The following is a 15,824-nucleotide window of genomic DNA, read 5'->3' on the forward strand; positions in this document are numbered from 1 at the left end:
CCGGAGGCCAATAAGAGTGATGGGAGACGAGAGAGAAGACACTGATGGTGGAGTGAGGACTGGGAGAGTGAACGGTATCAGGCGGTGGCGGCGGCCACAAGCCCAGACGGGCTGGTGCTGCTTGGTTTGCCACAGGAAAGCGGTGGCAGAGTTGAGAGCTCTGCCCATTCGGGAAACCGGAACAGAAACATTGATAGGGTGGCGAGACGCCGCCGGGTTTTCCCTTGGCGGCTCCACTGCTCAATCCGTCTGGAGGAAGGTTTCCTTCCTTCGCACAAAACCACTGTGGAAGTAGAATCAGCCTTCTGCCTCCGTTACATTTGCGTACATAAGATTTTCTGGACCGACATTTGTTTAGAACTCTTAAAGATGTCGAAGAAGCTCCTTTAAGCAATTACTGTGATGTTCCTCCACCTCCAAAGAAATGTCAGGAGTCCGAACCACAAAAGAAGCACGTATTTTCGGAAAAGTAGTTGCAGGAGGTGAGCTGGCTTCAAACAAATGATGAACGCACAGAGATGTGGTGCGGAATGTGCCGTGAAAATTTAATAAATGACAAATTAAAAAGGCATGAACATTTTTTTCTGTATCGAAAAAATATCGAACCGAACCGTGAATTTTGTGTATCGTTGCACCCCTAATATATAGGTATACTATCATGCAGAACTAAAAGTCCAAGCATCTAGACTGCTCTGGCGTCTATTTACTGTTGTGCAAAAAACAGAAGGTGTAGACATTCCTAAAACTCTACATGTTAAGACCTATTACAAAAAGATTTAGTCCTTTATAGGTTCTAAAATTAATTAAAGAAAATCTCAGATGAACATCAATATGAATCAATATTTATTTGTCACAAACTAAGTGAAAAAGAAGGCGCTCTGTGGGAAAAACAAAGTAGGCCTACAGCCAGTTATTCAGTAGCCTGTAGCCTTTAGCAATAACTAAAAGGAATTGTTTTCCATGCAATTTTATCAGTTCCTCACATCGTTTTAGAGTCATTTGTACCACTTTTCTTTGTGGGTGTTTATTTATGCACAGCTTTCTTAAGGTCCTGCCACAGCATTTTAGTCAGGTTGAGGTCTGAGCTTTGATTCGACTATTGCAACATCTTGGTTCTTTTCTTTCGTTTCCTTTGTAGAGTTGCTGCTGTGCTTGAGATTTTTGTCCTGTTGCAGTCTGAGTCAAGTTTTAGTTGTTGACAGATAACAGATCGCCTCACGTTTGACCCTCGAATGCTCTGGTATACAGAAGAGCTCGCGGTTGACTCAATGACTGCAAGATGCCCAGGTCCTGTGGCTGCAAAACAAGCCCAAATTTTCAGTCCTCCGCCACTGTGTTTGACAGTTAGTATGAGGTGTTTGTGCTGACTTGCTGTGTTTGCTTTTCACCAGATGTGAGAGTACTTTGTTTTTCATGTGGCTGCATATGTGGTAGAAAATAAAGAGAACCATAAGAGGTCCTCTTTTAAGCACCCCCATGAGGCGTCTACAAGTAAATCAATTATATATGACAACAAAAAATAATGCTCATGATATCACATTGATGTCATCGAGGTTATTTATGCTGGGAATGTGGGGTTTAAGTGCAAACTGGGTAAATTGCATTTTGGGAAGTGTAGGATCCAGAGGTTTTGAAGCCATTCGTACCACAGGGCCTTTACAGCTTTGTGTCCTGCATCTGTCATTATTTATTGACATAGCTGATAAATATAAAAACATCTGTTAGTATAAAACATCCCTTTGTACTGCATTCTTGGGGTATTTTGGGGTACTGTTTATGTCTATATAAAGCAACTGCTCACACTGAAACTGTGTTGGCAGATTCAAGCACAACTGGCTGTGATTAATTACTCATCGACTGATCAGGCTCAAAGGGGAATTTGTAGTTGCTTTGGTAGTTATCCTTCTGACTTTTTCCTGATAACAGATTCTTTTAGAATTGCAGAAGGAGCCTGAGGTAACAGCATGAAGCCAGGATTCATCGCCTGAACAACGGTAATGCGGGAAAAGAAATGATCAGATTCATCTGCTTTATTAATTACATAATCTAAAATTTGCACATGTTGGCACAAACACAAACAAAGAAAAGGAAGGTGTATGTCCCAAAAGAGCTGGTGAAAAAAGTGGAAGGTTTACCAACTAAGTGCATCTGAGTTATTTTTTCACAATCTCGTGAAGAGTTCTTGGAGAGATCTCCAAGTTTGTGATGAGGTCAGTAAACGCCTAGAGTGTACTTGGAATAGACAGCCATCAGAGGGACTGATTATTCCCAAAAATGTGGAAAACTAACATGTGTAACAAACGTCTTGCACAAGAGTACATGTCTATTTTTCTTCCAGCATTAAAGAATTACAACATGACAGCACTGGACTGCAAGTACTAATCATCATCATTTCTAAATTACTTTGTAACAGCAATCTGGTCAAACAAAATAAGTTCATGCTAGGACTTCCTGGCTGCAGAACAAAATCCATAATGTTAGTGAAAGCAACAACAAGTCTCAGGGCACTTTAATGGAGTCGCACCCAAGCCTGGATAGGGAGTAAAAGTGCAATTTGAGAGTCAATAATGAAAACAATCTGATCATTTATAATCTATTTAGCATCGAGGATTTTCAGCAGCTGTTGTGTCCAATACTGTGGAATATCGCTGCAGCTCAGACAAGCTCGGCTGTGTGGAGCTGAGCTCCACTGGACTGGAAAAGAGTATTTCTGTAGAAGGGTGTCTCTGCCATTTGGCACAGGCTCCTCATTACCAGCAAAAATATAGTTAAGGATGAAAAGACCTGAACAAGGCCATCAGACTGGAGACCAGGTGTTTGCCTGATAGCACTGAGCAGCACTGTACCGATTGTTTTCACTGTGTCAAACTGTTCATCCATCAAGACTAACTTTTTAGTGAAAAAATAATAGAACACTGCTTTAAACTAATTACAATGCTGAAAGTTGTTTATCGCTAAGATTTGTGTGACACCACAATGACAGCGATTCTCATGCTAGAGCTCAGTGATTGATTTCATTAAAACATATCACTGGAACCCAATGCTGACTCTTCCACACACAAAACTAAAAGAGTTCCTTCTGCATGCACTCCATTGCTATGGTGAGCAGCTACTGTAATTTTTTTCACTGTTTTTATTATTAGGCATGTTTCCCGGGGGCAAGGTTTCAGAAATTCACAGTAGTTATACAACACAACCACAACACCATGTTAAAGCAGCGCACGCCCAATCATGCAGACACCCCGGTTTCAATAACTAAGCAAAAAAAAAAAAAAAATAACTAAGCACTATCTTCTGTTGTCAAAGGAGCTTGCAAAGAAAAGCGTCTGGACTTCTTTAAGTTACTTGAAGACGTTTCACCTCTCATCCGAGAAGCTTCCACCAGCGAGGGAGGATAAGAAGGACAGACGCAACAACATTGTCATCCCCTATGTAGCCGGTGTATCAGAAAAACTCAGGAGGGTTTTCTCCAAGCATGACATCCCGGTGCATTTCAGACCCAGCAACACGCTCAGACAAAAACTGGTTCACCCGAAAGACAAAACGCCAAAACACAGACTTAACAATGTGGTGTATGCTGTACAGTGCAGCGAGGAATGCCCAGACCTCTACATTGGAGAGACCAAGCAGCCACTTCACAAGCGCATGGCACAACACAGAAGAGCCACCTCCACGGGACAAGACTCAGCAGTCCATCTGCATCTTAAGGATAAAGGACACTCTTTCAAGGATGCCAATGTTCACATTTTGGACAGAGAGGACAGATGGTTTGAAAGAGGAGTGAAAGAAGCCATCTATGTCCACTGTGAGCGACCATCTTTGAACAGAGGCGGTGGTTTACGACACCAACTCTCTGCCATCTATAATCCAGTTTTGAGATCCCTTCCCAGACGCCTTAACGCCCACTCACATCCTGGGCCATCTGATCTCAGGAATTCGCATGATAAGGTGGGGCCAGGTTTCACAATGAACTCACCCGAAACTCTGGCTGATTGGGACCCACACCCAATTTCACACCTTGGCTCAGGCGATTAGAGGACCATCAGGGGGTCCTTTTGTCCCTCTGTGGGGGGAAACTCCCACTAGGTTTATATCTGGGACTCTCCACCATTTGACCTTAGATCTGAAGAAGCTTCTCGGATGAGAGGTGAAACGTCTTCAAGTAACTTAAAGAAGTCCAGACGCTTTTCTTTGCAAGCTCCTTTGACTACGATGACCTGGATGACTGAGAACCTTCACAGACATACTATCTTCTGTTGTGTTTACATTTTTGATCAAACTGAAAAAGACAGTGAAATGCAGAATTAAATTATAACCAAGCTGCTTTTATCCTAAAGATCCTGGAGCAGCATGTTAACCCTCAGAGTACATCTTACTTGTGGTTCCCACTGTTTCCGGGAGCATAATGAGAGGCAGAACCAGGCTCCAGGTTTGGGTTTGGAAGGCAGACTCTCTCTGTTCTAACATTAGGCTTCAAAATTTCCTTCTATGGCTGGATCAGGTGACTCTGATCCATTGTTTGTGCTGCATTAGGCCCATTCTGCCTGTTCTTCGTCTCTTCTGTGTCTTCCCCTCCCGAGATCAACACCTCAGCTGTTCCTCGGCTCGTTCCATAAAAGTTTATCACCTTTTTCCCTACAACCTCCTCGCATGTTGAATCTGGGTCCCGTCTTAAACCGAACCCCCTGCCAGAGCACGCTTTTTTGTTTAGCGTAAGAAATGCATAAATGTTTTATGATTCAATCCATACAGGAGCAGAAAAATGTCCCGACATGAATGTAAAAACCCAGAATCCCTGCACCCAGTATCTTCAGAGTGCCAAGTGATTTATTCCACAGGGGCTGAACATGCATTCCACATCTGCACGCTGCACTCGAGACAAATAATCAAAATCATATGATGGACAAGACCATGAAATCAAAAAGGGAATGAGCAACGAAAACAAACAACTACCACTCTCAACTTGTAGTAATACCGCACATTGGCATCGAAACCTAAATCATTCTGCACTGCAGAAGTCTGTTCAAAGTTACGAAAAGATAATAATCAGCCACATAATCATTTTTGAAAATCTCATATATGTGTGAATGTGTGTGTGAATGGGTGGATGACTGGATATGTAAAGCGCTTTGGGGTCCTTAGGGACTAGTAAAGCGCTATATAAATACAGGCCATTTACCATATAAAAGGTGAGTGAGAGGGTGATGCACAATACCCATGGAGAATAGCTGATTGGGAACCATTAGAGGGTGTACAACATTTTCAAATACAGCAGGGCTTGATGTGGACTTTGTTGCACTGTTAATCTACCCCAGTGTTCCTTCAACAGAACAGGGTGTTTGCATATAAATGTGCACAAACAGTCTAAAACACCTCTCCTCACCCAAAACAAAACAAAAAGAGAGAAAAAGCTCTCTCTACTTTCTGTTTTTGCAATGAGCTCTACTGACAAACTCCTAATGAATACAATGCATTCATCCTGGATGGATTCTGGTCACAGCCGTGGCGGCACAGCTGCTCAGAACTGTCAGGCTTACGGGGAGCAGACAGTGGCACACTTTTTTAGTTACAATTAGACACACTTGCATCTGCTACAGCTTTGTGAACTCTGCACTTCAACTCTAGAGCTGATAGTCGAGGAAAACATTGCTCGATTTACTTATTTCTACTCACAGTAATACAAAGAAAACATTTCAAGCCAAAGAAAATCTGCTCGGCTAATTATTTGGATGTGACTGTTAAACAGATGGAGATTCAACTCAGATTTGGTCAGAGTCTCTGTCAGACTTGATGGCGGCTTCTTGCTCCATTGTTTTCGCGTGGACCATCTTATATGTTCTTTTCATGTCCCTCATCAGCGAGAGAGCTTCCTTATATTCTTGCTTACTGACACCTCTGCTTTGTAGGGTAGTGGCTGGACAGAAAACAGAGTGTTATTTAAAGAAAGAGGGCTTTACAGGGGAAATATGTTGACATTCACTGCGTATAAGTAGGAAATGTGCATACCTAAAGGGACCACTTTTACTGTTTTACTCTCTCTGATTTCTTTGATCATGTCCTCTACCCTTTCAGTCAGCTGCTTCACAGGTTTCAGAGGTGGCAGCTCCTTAATCTGTGTGCAGTAATTAATAAAAACGTAGTTAAAGTCGCTCGGTTTATTGCAATTTACGAGCCTGCAAATGAAGTTTGCGTGGCTAAACATCAAACCCTTTTCTCTCGCTCCCTGTACGGCGTCTGGATGCTGTCGAGCTTTGGTTTCGAGTCCCTGTAAACATGGAGATTCTTCAGTGTGTGCTCCAGCATCCGAACAGCTGTTTGAATTCCTGCACAAAGAAAGGAAGAGAGAAAGAAAGCATCAGTATTCTCCACGGTCCCGCTGTATAGCCAAACTTTACTGGCTTTGAAACAATTGACAAAAAAACGAAATGGCTGCAGATGAAAATACATTCCTCCTTCCTCACCATTGAGCTTGAGCACACGAGGGTTCGGTTCGACATCCATCAAGAAATCAAACTGCTTTCTCTCCTTGCTGTCTGCAGTTTCTTTGTCTTCAGGAAGAAGACCAAATTCAAACTCAGGTCCATCTGCTGCCTGAGCATGAAATAACACTGACTACGTTAAAATGCTGCGGCATTAACTAACATTTAAAAAACTTGGTAAAATGATGGATTTTTATATCCCAATGAGGAAAACTACTGAAGAACATACCTGAGTAAGAAAGAAGGGTTTTCTTTTTTCATGGAAGGTGTGGTTTCTGCTGTTTTTGCCTTCATTTTTGCCAGCCTGGCTTTGTGGATTCAGCAGTATTAGCTTCTTTGACACCTTTGGTATTTTTTCATCCACCTCCAATATGAAAACATTGAAAACATAATGATTCATTCACTGAAATGGAACTTTACAGTGATTAATACAAAAGCAAAAAGCTTGATAACACACACCAGACTTATTTTTATCCATTTCTGAGCAATCAATCATTAAGTTGGCCTTGAAGACCTTAGTGCATGCAAATCCACTTTTAATGGATTGTTAGCATGACCCCACTCTACGCCCTTACAGAGTTTTATCAGAATTCATAAAAAACGATCAAGTTTAGAGGCAAACGCTACCAAAAATATGACCACCTTGGAGTCAATCACACGTCCTTTCTGCAAAATCACTAAACCTAAGACTCCAGCCTGGACATTGATACAGCAAAATTCGAAGGATCGTGATCAAACACAAAAAAGTCCAACCTTCCATTTTGGTTCAGTGGACACTTTCAGCGGGCGCTTCACAACCTCCGGTGTTTTCTTCTGCTTTATTGTTATTCCAAGTCTCTCCTGCATGTAGGCCAGCAAGGGAGGATCTCCTGTATTTAAACAAAGACATGATGAGGTTGTTTCTGAAGCCCCGAACACCTATTTTAAAATGATTCTTTACAGGAGGAATATTACCTCTCCTCCGCGTGGTTATGGGGTTGAACTGAATATCAATTTCACGAAGCTTTGGGAAAAGAGTGGCAGCCATCAGTGCTTCCTCCTTAGCAACCTGATGAGAAACCACCGGTGTGTCACGCTACCTCGTTTCCCAAAAATAGTGGATTTATTTATAAAAAGCAGCAGCACACCTTGTTGTCAGCTAGGTTGAGGTACTGCAGCGCTGGAAGAGGTAAACTGGATTCTTTGCGGTTCTGCTCCCACTTGTGTTTGCGAAAGATCTAGAGTGACCACGAGACACACAAGTTTAATGGGAGAATAACACCGAGCTACAGTGATGACACATCTAAAAGATCATGGACGAATTACCTCTGAGATTCTTGTCAAATACTGATCGGAAGGCTCCGAGTGAGCGAGTGCTGGATCGGGAGAGATATTTTTAAATGAAATTTTGGACACACATGTGAATTACACAAAGCTGATGCCGAGTATTTACCCTCTTCCTCCTCTTCTTCAGTGGCAGTCTGCACAGGTTTGGAAAAACCCACCAGTTGCATGAACGGTATTTCAGAAATGCAGTTCCCCTGTAGGCTTAAATGCTTTAGCCTGTAATCAACAATTAAAAATGCTTAATGAGCGTTTCCACTAATTTGCTGTGCCTTGTGATAAAGGAGTCCATGTTAAGAAACACTTTTATTTAAAAGTGCAATTTCTCACTTGCACTGTGACGCACAAAGGCTGGCAATATGCATGCAGACTTTTTAAAAGTGCATTTATAATGAATATTTTGTATGCAAAAAGTCTTTACAGGAAAACTTACAGACCTCGTTAGGTTTTTAAGGCTGCTGAAGACTCCAGAGGTCAGTTCATTATCATCAAGCATCAGGACTTCTAGAGCTTGAAAGCATGTGTCTTCATCTTTAGCCGGCCTACACGTAAACGAAGAAATGCTAAATGTGTGTGATGATACAATTAAAGTGAAATAAGATTTTATGTATCTATTTTCATCAGTGACTTTGGTAAACCATTCAACCCCTCATTTACACAAATTAGCCAATCACAGGGCAGCAGCTCGCTGCCTCTAGCCATGTGGTCATGGTCAAGACAACCTGCTGAAGTTCAATACGAGCATCAGAATGTTTACAGAGGTTGACCTCAAAGAGAGAAAACATCCCTTGACTGGCAGGTCTCTGGGAGAAAGTGCTGTTGATGGTGGAGGTCAAAGGAGAATATCCAGACTGCTTCGAGCTGATAAGAAGGCAAGGGCAACTCAAATATCCACTCTTTACAACCAAGCTCCTGTGAGCTAAGAGCAGGAAAAAAGGGCTGTAAGTTAAACAAGTTCACCAAAACTGGACAATAGAAGACTGGAAAAAACATGAAAGCATTGATCCAACCTGCCTTGTATCAGTGGTTCAGGCAACTGCAGGTGGTGTAATGGGACATTTTCTTGGCACACTACCTTAGTCTAAATGTCACAGCCTACTTGAGTATTGCTGCAGAGCATTTTCATCCCTTTATGACCACAGTACCCATCTTGTGGTGGCTGTCTCCAACAGGATATGCCCTGTCTCCATCTCCATCTGTACCATGGAGCTTTAAGGCAGTTCTGTAGTCAAAACACTGTCCAAACTGGTACTAGCAAGGTGTACCTAACAAAGTGGCCTGTGAGTGCAGGTTTACCGGATCAGAAGTGTGAATTTGGAGCATTTGTGCTCCCCCTTTTGGTGGGTTTGAAAACTACATTTGTGAATGTTTCAGGAATGAAATGTGTCATGAAATCATAACCAAGGTACTGGATAACTTCATGGATCATGATAATCATAACACTTAAAACATGCTGAGTTAACACAGATTTTAAAAGATAGCCATAAATTATTTCATCTTGGAATATTTTACTAATTATTTATGGGAGCTGGATTCAGCCAGTTTAATGACTACCACTATTGGATTTGTAAATTTGTAAATCAGGCAGCTTTTTATACCTAAAGTTTGTTTTGTTGTCAGTCATTTAACACAAAGCAGGGCAGAACTGTGTGTGTATGTGTGTCTGTGTGTGTGTGAGGTGGGGATAGAAGACCAAGACTACACTCGCAAATTCTGTTTTTGCCCAGTACCAATGTGCACATACTTCTGCAGTTTATTCATTTGAAGCTTTTCAGTATAAACGTACATCAAAGTGGGCAGGAAAAACGAGCAAATTCATCATCTGAACTGATGGACGGCTAACGTCTCTTGATCGTGGATGAAACGTGGTAAAAAATAGATTGCTATTTCAGGCACTTACAGCTGAGTGGGGTCTTGGTGTGAGGAGCCCAGATTAGGAGGGAGACGCTGAAGCTGATTTGCAGTTAGATGAAGGACCTTAAGACGTGGGAGCCGACCGAGAGAATCAATAGCATCAGGTGATAAGCAGTTGTAGGACAAATCCAGAACCTGCGAGGATTAAAATGCACTGTTCGGGTGAACTTAACCACATTCAAAAGAAGAAGGAGAGAAGAAGAAGAAGAAAAATGGCACACATTTAACTCTTCCTCTGAATGTCAGCATCTCTTTTGCACATTCACAGTTACAAAGCACCGCCGAGTCATCTTACCTCGAGAAGAGGGAAGGCAGCAGCATCAAACATCAAGTCGCTAACCTCATTTAATGACAGGTTGAGTTCTCTTAGAGACACAAAACTACTGAAAGATCCTGCAGGAAAAACAATGGACAGCCTCTGATATGACTTCATGAAAGAGGCACACACAGCGATGCTAGAATGAAATCTGCAGGATAATGTATACATGCATATTCACCTAGAGAGAGGGAGTTAATAGATGCGTTGATGTAAGCCACGTTATCAAACACCTCGAGTTCTTCTGGTTTGACCTGTGACCCCCAGTATAAAGGAACTAATCACAAATGATTTTAACCAACAGGCTGATAAAGGTAAGTAAAAGTAGGAAAAGGTGGCTCTTACAGAGCTTAGTTTCTGCTCGCTGATGTCCAGAGAACAGAGCTCAGAGGGTCTGTCAACATGATGCAACTGGAGCTGAAAAAGAAAATAAAAAAATATCACTGTTTTTCTAACTTTTGTCAGATAAGCGTTTGTGTGTTGAATTCAAGGTTCATACCAGGAAAGCTCTGTCTAATGTGACTCCATGAGAAGTATCAGCCAGCTTGCTCTCACATTTTTTATAAGCTGCTTTTGTTCTCCTACGTTGATGCCTGTATTTTTGCTCCTCTGCCTCCCTGTAAGCTGCAAGCCAGTGCCCAGCACCTATAAAAGCAAAGATGGATGACTAAAACCACGCCAGCAGGTGTTTTCACACAGGTAAACACTCTTCATTATTGGTTAGTCTCTTCATTCTGGATCTGTCAGTTCTTTTCTCACTGAGCAGTGCATCTGCTCACTAATGCAAATATCTTATGAACCAGTGACATGGCAACAACCCAGTATATTTTGGCTTAGACATGTCAAGATGACCTGCTGAAGTTTAAACTGAGGATCAGAAAGGTGATTTAAGTGGCATAATTGTTGATTCCAGATGGGCTGGTCTGATTACGGATATGTGGGCATGTATGTTCAAAATTAAACTATGATTTTTGCCAACTATGATTTCTCTCAACTAATCCCACCATTCATACACCTGTATACAGACAGACACATACAGTTTAATACAGTGTAGACAGCTCAGTAGACCAAGCACAAATATTATTTAGGGTATGGCCCAAATTCCATTCATAAAAGTGCCCTTTGGTACTGCTTGAACTTCTGGGCCCCTTTTGATAAATAATATTTACTTTGTACTGTACATAGCAGTAGCTCACATTACAGCATTTACAACATTAGAGTAACCAGCTAACTTGGTTTTGGTGCTGTTCGTTTTCACTATATTTATTTCACTAATATAAGCTAGTTACAACCTTGCTTTATTTCAACATACCGTCTCGTCTTCTGTGGTGTGAAGTCCCGGCAGGGAAACAATTTACAGGATAGCTCCGCCCTGCGTCAGCGGTGTAGGACTCTGAAGTCATCCTGACTGCAGCCAAATCCATTTATCACCACACTATGTCAAAAAACTGCTACAATGTGTTTGATCCCGAGCTTCAGTGTAGCTCTCTGTATCTTAGCAACAGCACGTAAGACGAGTACCGCTTCTCCCGTCCAGCAGGGGGCAGTAACATTTCTTTTCTAAGCTAAAGGCGGAAGAGACCGGTGAGTTTAGGTGTTCAAAGATTAACTAAAATGGCAAGATAATACTCCGCCGGGCCAACCTGAGGCATTCAAAGACATTAAAAAAGCACGTTTACAACCAGGAAATGCTTTATTTTGTGTATTGTTTGGCAAATAATTACTCTCGGAAGATTTTAAGCCTGACCTGTGTTTGTTTAAACCGGCTAGTTAGCTAGCTTCTGTGTAGGGCGTCCCTGCGGGGGAAGGCCGTTTTAGAGCGGCGTAGGTAGTGACAGCCATAACTGATATGTAGTCATTATTGCGGTAGTGCTAGTAAGAAAAACACAATCAAATACGAAGGTGGATATATTCATTTGCATAAAGTCGACGTTTAGTTTAGCTGAGAAGCGAACGCGGAAGGGAGCGTAAAAGTCTCTCTCGGTCTCAGGTACGGCTTCGTTTCTGATGAACCAACAGCATCAGTGTCGTGAACATCAGAGGTCTCTGGTTTCGCGTGCGATTATAGACGGTATGATGTTCAGACAAAGATCACGAGTGGGACCTGTGAAGAGCGATCAGTGAAGGTAAGGGCTTTGCTGTGCATGCACGGTGCGAGCTGTTTGTGGCAATGCAGCGGTCTGTGTTTATAGGGAGCTGCTGGAGTGTGAACTCTTCACCGAGTCTGTGCTTTGAAGGTTGTTATAACAAGACTATAAAAGAAGCTGAGGCTCTGTCATGCATTTTAGGATATTTTATTGCTCACAGGAGCTCTGATCCACCATGGGAAACACGTCGTCGAAGGGAGACAGCGGAGAAGAACCTCCTAAAACAACTTTGTTTGAAAGGGAGCCAAGTGGGATAACATACAGAATCCCTGCTCTCGTCTATCTGAGGCACTGTCACACCTTCCTCGCCTTTGCAGAGAAGAGATCCTCACCCTGTGACAATGACGCCAAAATTTTCGTTATGAGGAGAGGCACCCTGAAAGAGGATGGATCCATGCAGGTTACCATTGCCACATGATCACTTTGATTTTCATAGTTGAAGTTAACATGATTTGTTGTCCTCTTTTCAAATGTTGCCTTTGTCATGTTTCTGGGATTTTGTTTTTTTTTCCAGTGGTCGTCCAGTCAGGAGCTGTCTTCGGTGTGCCTGCCAAACCACCGCACTATGAATCCTTGCCCGGTGTATGAAAAAAACACCAAAACGCTCTATTTGTTTTTCATCTGTGTGTGGGGCACAACCACGGAAGCGAAGCAGATCCTGACAGGTAAGAACAAGACTCGTCTTTGCTACGTCAGCAGCCGAGACGACGGCCAGACTTGGAGCCAAGTGACAGACTTAACTGACAGCGTGATCGGCGAGGCCATTCACAAGTGGGCCACATTCGCCGTGGGCCCCGGCCACGGTGTTCAGCTTGAGAACGGCCGACTGATCATCCCTGCGTACGCCTACTACATTCCTTACAGATGCTGCTCCTTCCCCATCCCTTGCACAGTCTACCCACGTGCACTGTCAGTATATAGCGAGGACTTTGGACAGACGTGGCACATAGGTAAGATGCTGCGGAAGAAGTCGTGCGAATGTGAAATGGCCGAGATCATAGACCACGAGGGCAGGAGCCACCTCTACTGCAATGCTCGTAATGCCGGGGGCCACAGGTGTGAGGCTCTCAGTGAAAACAGCGGCGTCTACTTCGACAAGCCCCACATGGCCCCGGAGCTGGTGGAAACGCGCTACGGATGTCAGGGAAGCATCATCGGCTTTCCCGCGCCGGAATTTGTCCCAAACGACGACGCGGAAAGCAAAGCCTGCGGCACGTCGCTCCTGTCACCAGACACGCAAACCTGGCTCCTCTTCATGCACCCGACGAGCAAGTCCAGAAGAAGGGACATGGGTGTGTATTTGAACCGATCCCCCCTGCACTCATCCGGATGGGACAGACCCAGGATCATCCACAGGGGGCCCAGCGGCTACTCGGACCTGGCTTACAACGGGGACAAGGATCAGTTTTCGTGCCTGATGGAGTGCGGGAAAGAGAGTGAACTCGAGCAGATTGCCTTCGTGTCGTTCTCCCTTAATGATGTCATGCAGACAGGCGGCAGGAAAGAAAAGCGTTGAGCGGTCTAACTGTGGTCGCTTTTATTTCTGTGTTAGCAAACGAAGCTCTCTGACATTCCCCCACAGCCTAAAAACAAAAAAAGGAAAAAAAAATAGAGAGAAAAACAAAACAAAAAGCCACTAAATATGCTGTGCAGTAACATCCGTCTGTGTTTACTATTGTTCCACATTCTGGAGATGATAATGCATGCATGAGTCGTGTGTTTCGCTGTCTCCTTGTTTACATAAGAAAAAAAGTTATTATAAGATTAAATATTATTAATATGCAACAAGCTGCATAAGGAAGAACACTATTCTGAATAGGCTAGGTGGTTTGTTTCAGGCATGCTGTGCTGGACTGTCACTTAGGGAAAAAAAACTGGCTTTGCGTGTAGCATGTTTGATAAGCACTTCATCCCCGTTTGCATCTTATTAAACTGCCAGTGTTTTCTGAGCAGCAGAGACAATTTGCCTACCTCTTTTTATTTTCATACGAAGATCATAGCAGGCCTTGGAAAGAGTTTCCTCCATGCTCAGTCTCTCCTTTTTTACACGTCATGTGCTCTGATTCACGTATGCCTTCTCCACTGTTTGGAACGTGGCCTGTCAGTGCTTTCCCCCCCCCTGCAGGGTCACAGTCGGTGCCATAAAGGTGGCAATAAAACTGGAGGGAAAAGATGCATCCAGCTGACCAACTTCATCTAAGTTTTTCTTGGTTGTTTGTTTTTAAAACGTGATAGATTAAGGCTACTTTTTACCGCACACATATTTTTTTATGACATTAATTTTCAAAAGCAATACAGCACTCCGTTATTGTTGATTTCCGGCGCATTGAGCATGACTTTCTTTTCCCAGCGTAAACTGCGTCGCTATGACCAGATACATCTGGCTCGCTATTGGTTCGCTAATGACGGCATGTGACATCAGATGAGGACTCGCTATTTATGAAGCCACTAGGAATTTGCACATGCGGAATATTGTACCGTGTGACTTTAATGTCCCTCTTTGCCTGTTGTTGTGCGGCAGACAAGAAAAAAACATTTAAAATAAGAAGCCCCGAGGTGGCATTAGTTTAGGTGTGTTTCTGTTGTGGAAAGTGACAAAAAACCCTGCATGAAACGTGTATTTTAGTAAAATAAAGGTAACCTGTGATCACCTGGCTTCCTTTTTTTTCTCTTTTTTTCCTTGTGACAATGTAAAGTAATTGAAGAGCTTGTAAAAGCTGACTCAGAGCAGGAAAAGTAAAAGAGATGGTTGTGTGCGTGTTTTTTTTTTTTTTTTTTTAAGCAGTTATAAAAAACACTTCAGATGCATTCCCATGGCAGCAAACAGAGGCTGAAGGGCTCCAGCTTGCTGAAATGATGTCGAGGACTTCTGTTGTGAAGCGGCCTGTGGGGAGTTTAATGTGATTCAGCAGATGTGCAAACAGAGGGGGAGGAATTAAGGACAAGCGGGAGCTCTTTATTTCCCCCTCCACTCTCCCAACTTTCCTAAGTAATACATTTCTACTAATATGGGAGTTTCTGATATATATATATATATATATATATATATATATATATACATACATACATACATACATACATACATACATACATACATACATACATATATATATACACATATATATATATATATATATATATATACATATATATATATATATATATATATATATATATATATATATATATATATATATATATATACATATATATATATATATATATACATATATATATATATATATATATATACACATATATATATATATATACATATATATATATATATATATATATATATATATATATACATGTGCACTTGCATAACCTGAAAGCCAAACACGTGAAAATACAGCAATAAAAAGGAAGTCCACAGTAGCTTAGTCCACTTCATCCATTTATTGTATGGTAGCAGGTGGGGTCAGATTAAAGGAGTCGAGATTTAACTGGCTTGGCACAGTGGAGACAGCATACATTAGGAGGATGAGGGTTGTATGTGTCCTTGAAGCAAACGATCTGCATGGACTCTTTTTGAAATGTGCGAAGGAGGTTATTCTATTGGAATAAGTGCATGTGAAACGCTGTCCTGTCCTTGTCTTGGCGAGCCCACTGCAATAACTACAAAGTGTTCGAATTATCAGCAAA

At 42.3% G+C, this 15,824-nt stretch overlaps 2 protein-coding genes across 3 annotated transcripts; one reads left to right on the forward strand and one right to left on the reverse strand.

Moving 5' to 3' along the window:
• Positions 1 to 2,057: 2,057 nt before the first annotated feature.
• xrra1 (X-ray radiation resistance associated 1) lies at positions 2,058 to 11,483 on the reverse strand. The gene is made up of 17 exons (XM_085288876.1): positions 11,345 to 11,483; positions 10,532 to 10,677; positions 10,378 to 10,449; positions 10,214 to 10,286; positions 10,012 to 10,109; positions 9,703 to 9,851; positions 8,240 to 8,344; positions 7,912 to 8,021; positions 7,785 to 7,834; positions 7,607 to 7,696; positions 7,434 to 7,527; positions 7,233 to 7,348; positions 6,709 to 6,843; positions 6,462 to 6,591; positions 6,208 to 6,323; positions 6,007 to 6,112; positions 2,058 to 5,914 (listed from the first exon to the last, which is right to left on the reverse strand). The coding sequence occupies exons 1-17, from the start codon at positions 11,454 to 11,456 to the stop codon at positions 5,760 to 5,762; spliced, it is 1,857 nt and encodes a 618-aa protein (XP_085145002.1). The 5' UTR covers positions 11,457 to 11,483; the 3' UTR covers positions 2,058 to 5,759.
• Positions 11,484 to 11,488: 5 nt separating this feature from the next.
• On the forward strand, positions 11,489 to 14,834 carry LOC146565607 (sialidase-3-like). Of its 2 annotated transcripts, XM_085288878.1 has the most exons (4): positions 11,489 to 11,616; positions 12,023 to 12,158; positions 12,340 to 12,579; positions 12,694 to 14,834. In XM_085288878.1, the coding sequence occupies exons 3-4, from the start codon at positions 12,355 to 12,357 to the stop codon at positions 13,693 to 13,695; spliced, it is 1,227 nt and encodes a 408-aa protein (XP_085145004.1). In that variant the 5' UTR covers positions 11,489 to 11,616; positions 12,023 to 12,158; positions 12,340 to 12,354; the 3' UTR covers positions 13,696 to 14,834. The 2 variants fall into 2 exon arrangements, with proteins under 2 accessions (XP_085145004.1, XP_085145003.1); XM_085288877.1 differs by lacking the exon at positions 11,489 to 11,616 and having other exon boundaries at positions 11,630 to 12,158.
• The last annotated feature ends 990 nt before the right edge of the window (positions 14,835 to 15,824 follow it).

Source organism: Mchenga conophoros, linkage group LG10 (genome assembly GCF_057382185.1).
Source record: "Mchenga conophoros isolate Kocher_MC1m ecotype Shallow Benthic linkage group LG10, M_conophoros_male_GT1.1, whole genome shotgun sequence".
Classification (NCBI taxonomy): domain Eukaryota; kingdom Metazoa; phylum Chordata; class Actinopteri; order Cichliformes; family Cichlidae; genus Mchenga; species Mchenga conophoros.

Coding starts and splice junctions, on each gene's coding strand:
- LOC146565607 (XM_085288878.1), top strand. CDS start 12,355: ATGGGAAACACGTCGTCGAAGGGAGACAGCGGAGAAGAACCTCCTAAA. Junction 12,580..12,693: donor AAGAGGATGGATCCATGCAG/GTTACCATTGCC, acceptor TTTTTTTTCCAG/TGGTCGTCCAGTCAGGAGCT.
- xrra1 (XM_085288876.1), bottom strand. CDS start 11,456: ATGGATTTGGCTGCAGTCAGGATGACTTCAGAGTCCTACACCGCTGAC. Junction 7,349..7,433: donor CATAACCACGCGGAGGAGAG/GTAATATTCCTC, acceptor GTTTAAATACAG/GAGATCCTCCCTTGCTGGCC. Junction 5,915..6,006: donor AGTAAAAGTGGTCCCTTTAG/GTATGCACATTT, acceptor TTTTCTGTCCAG/CCACTACCCTACAAAGCAGA.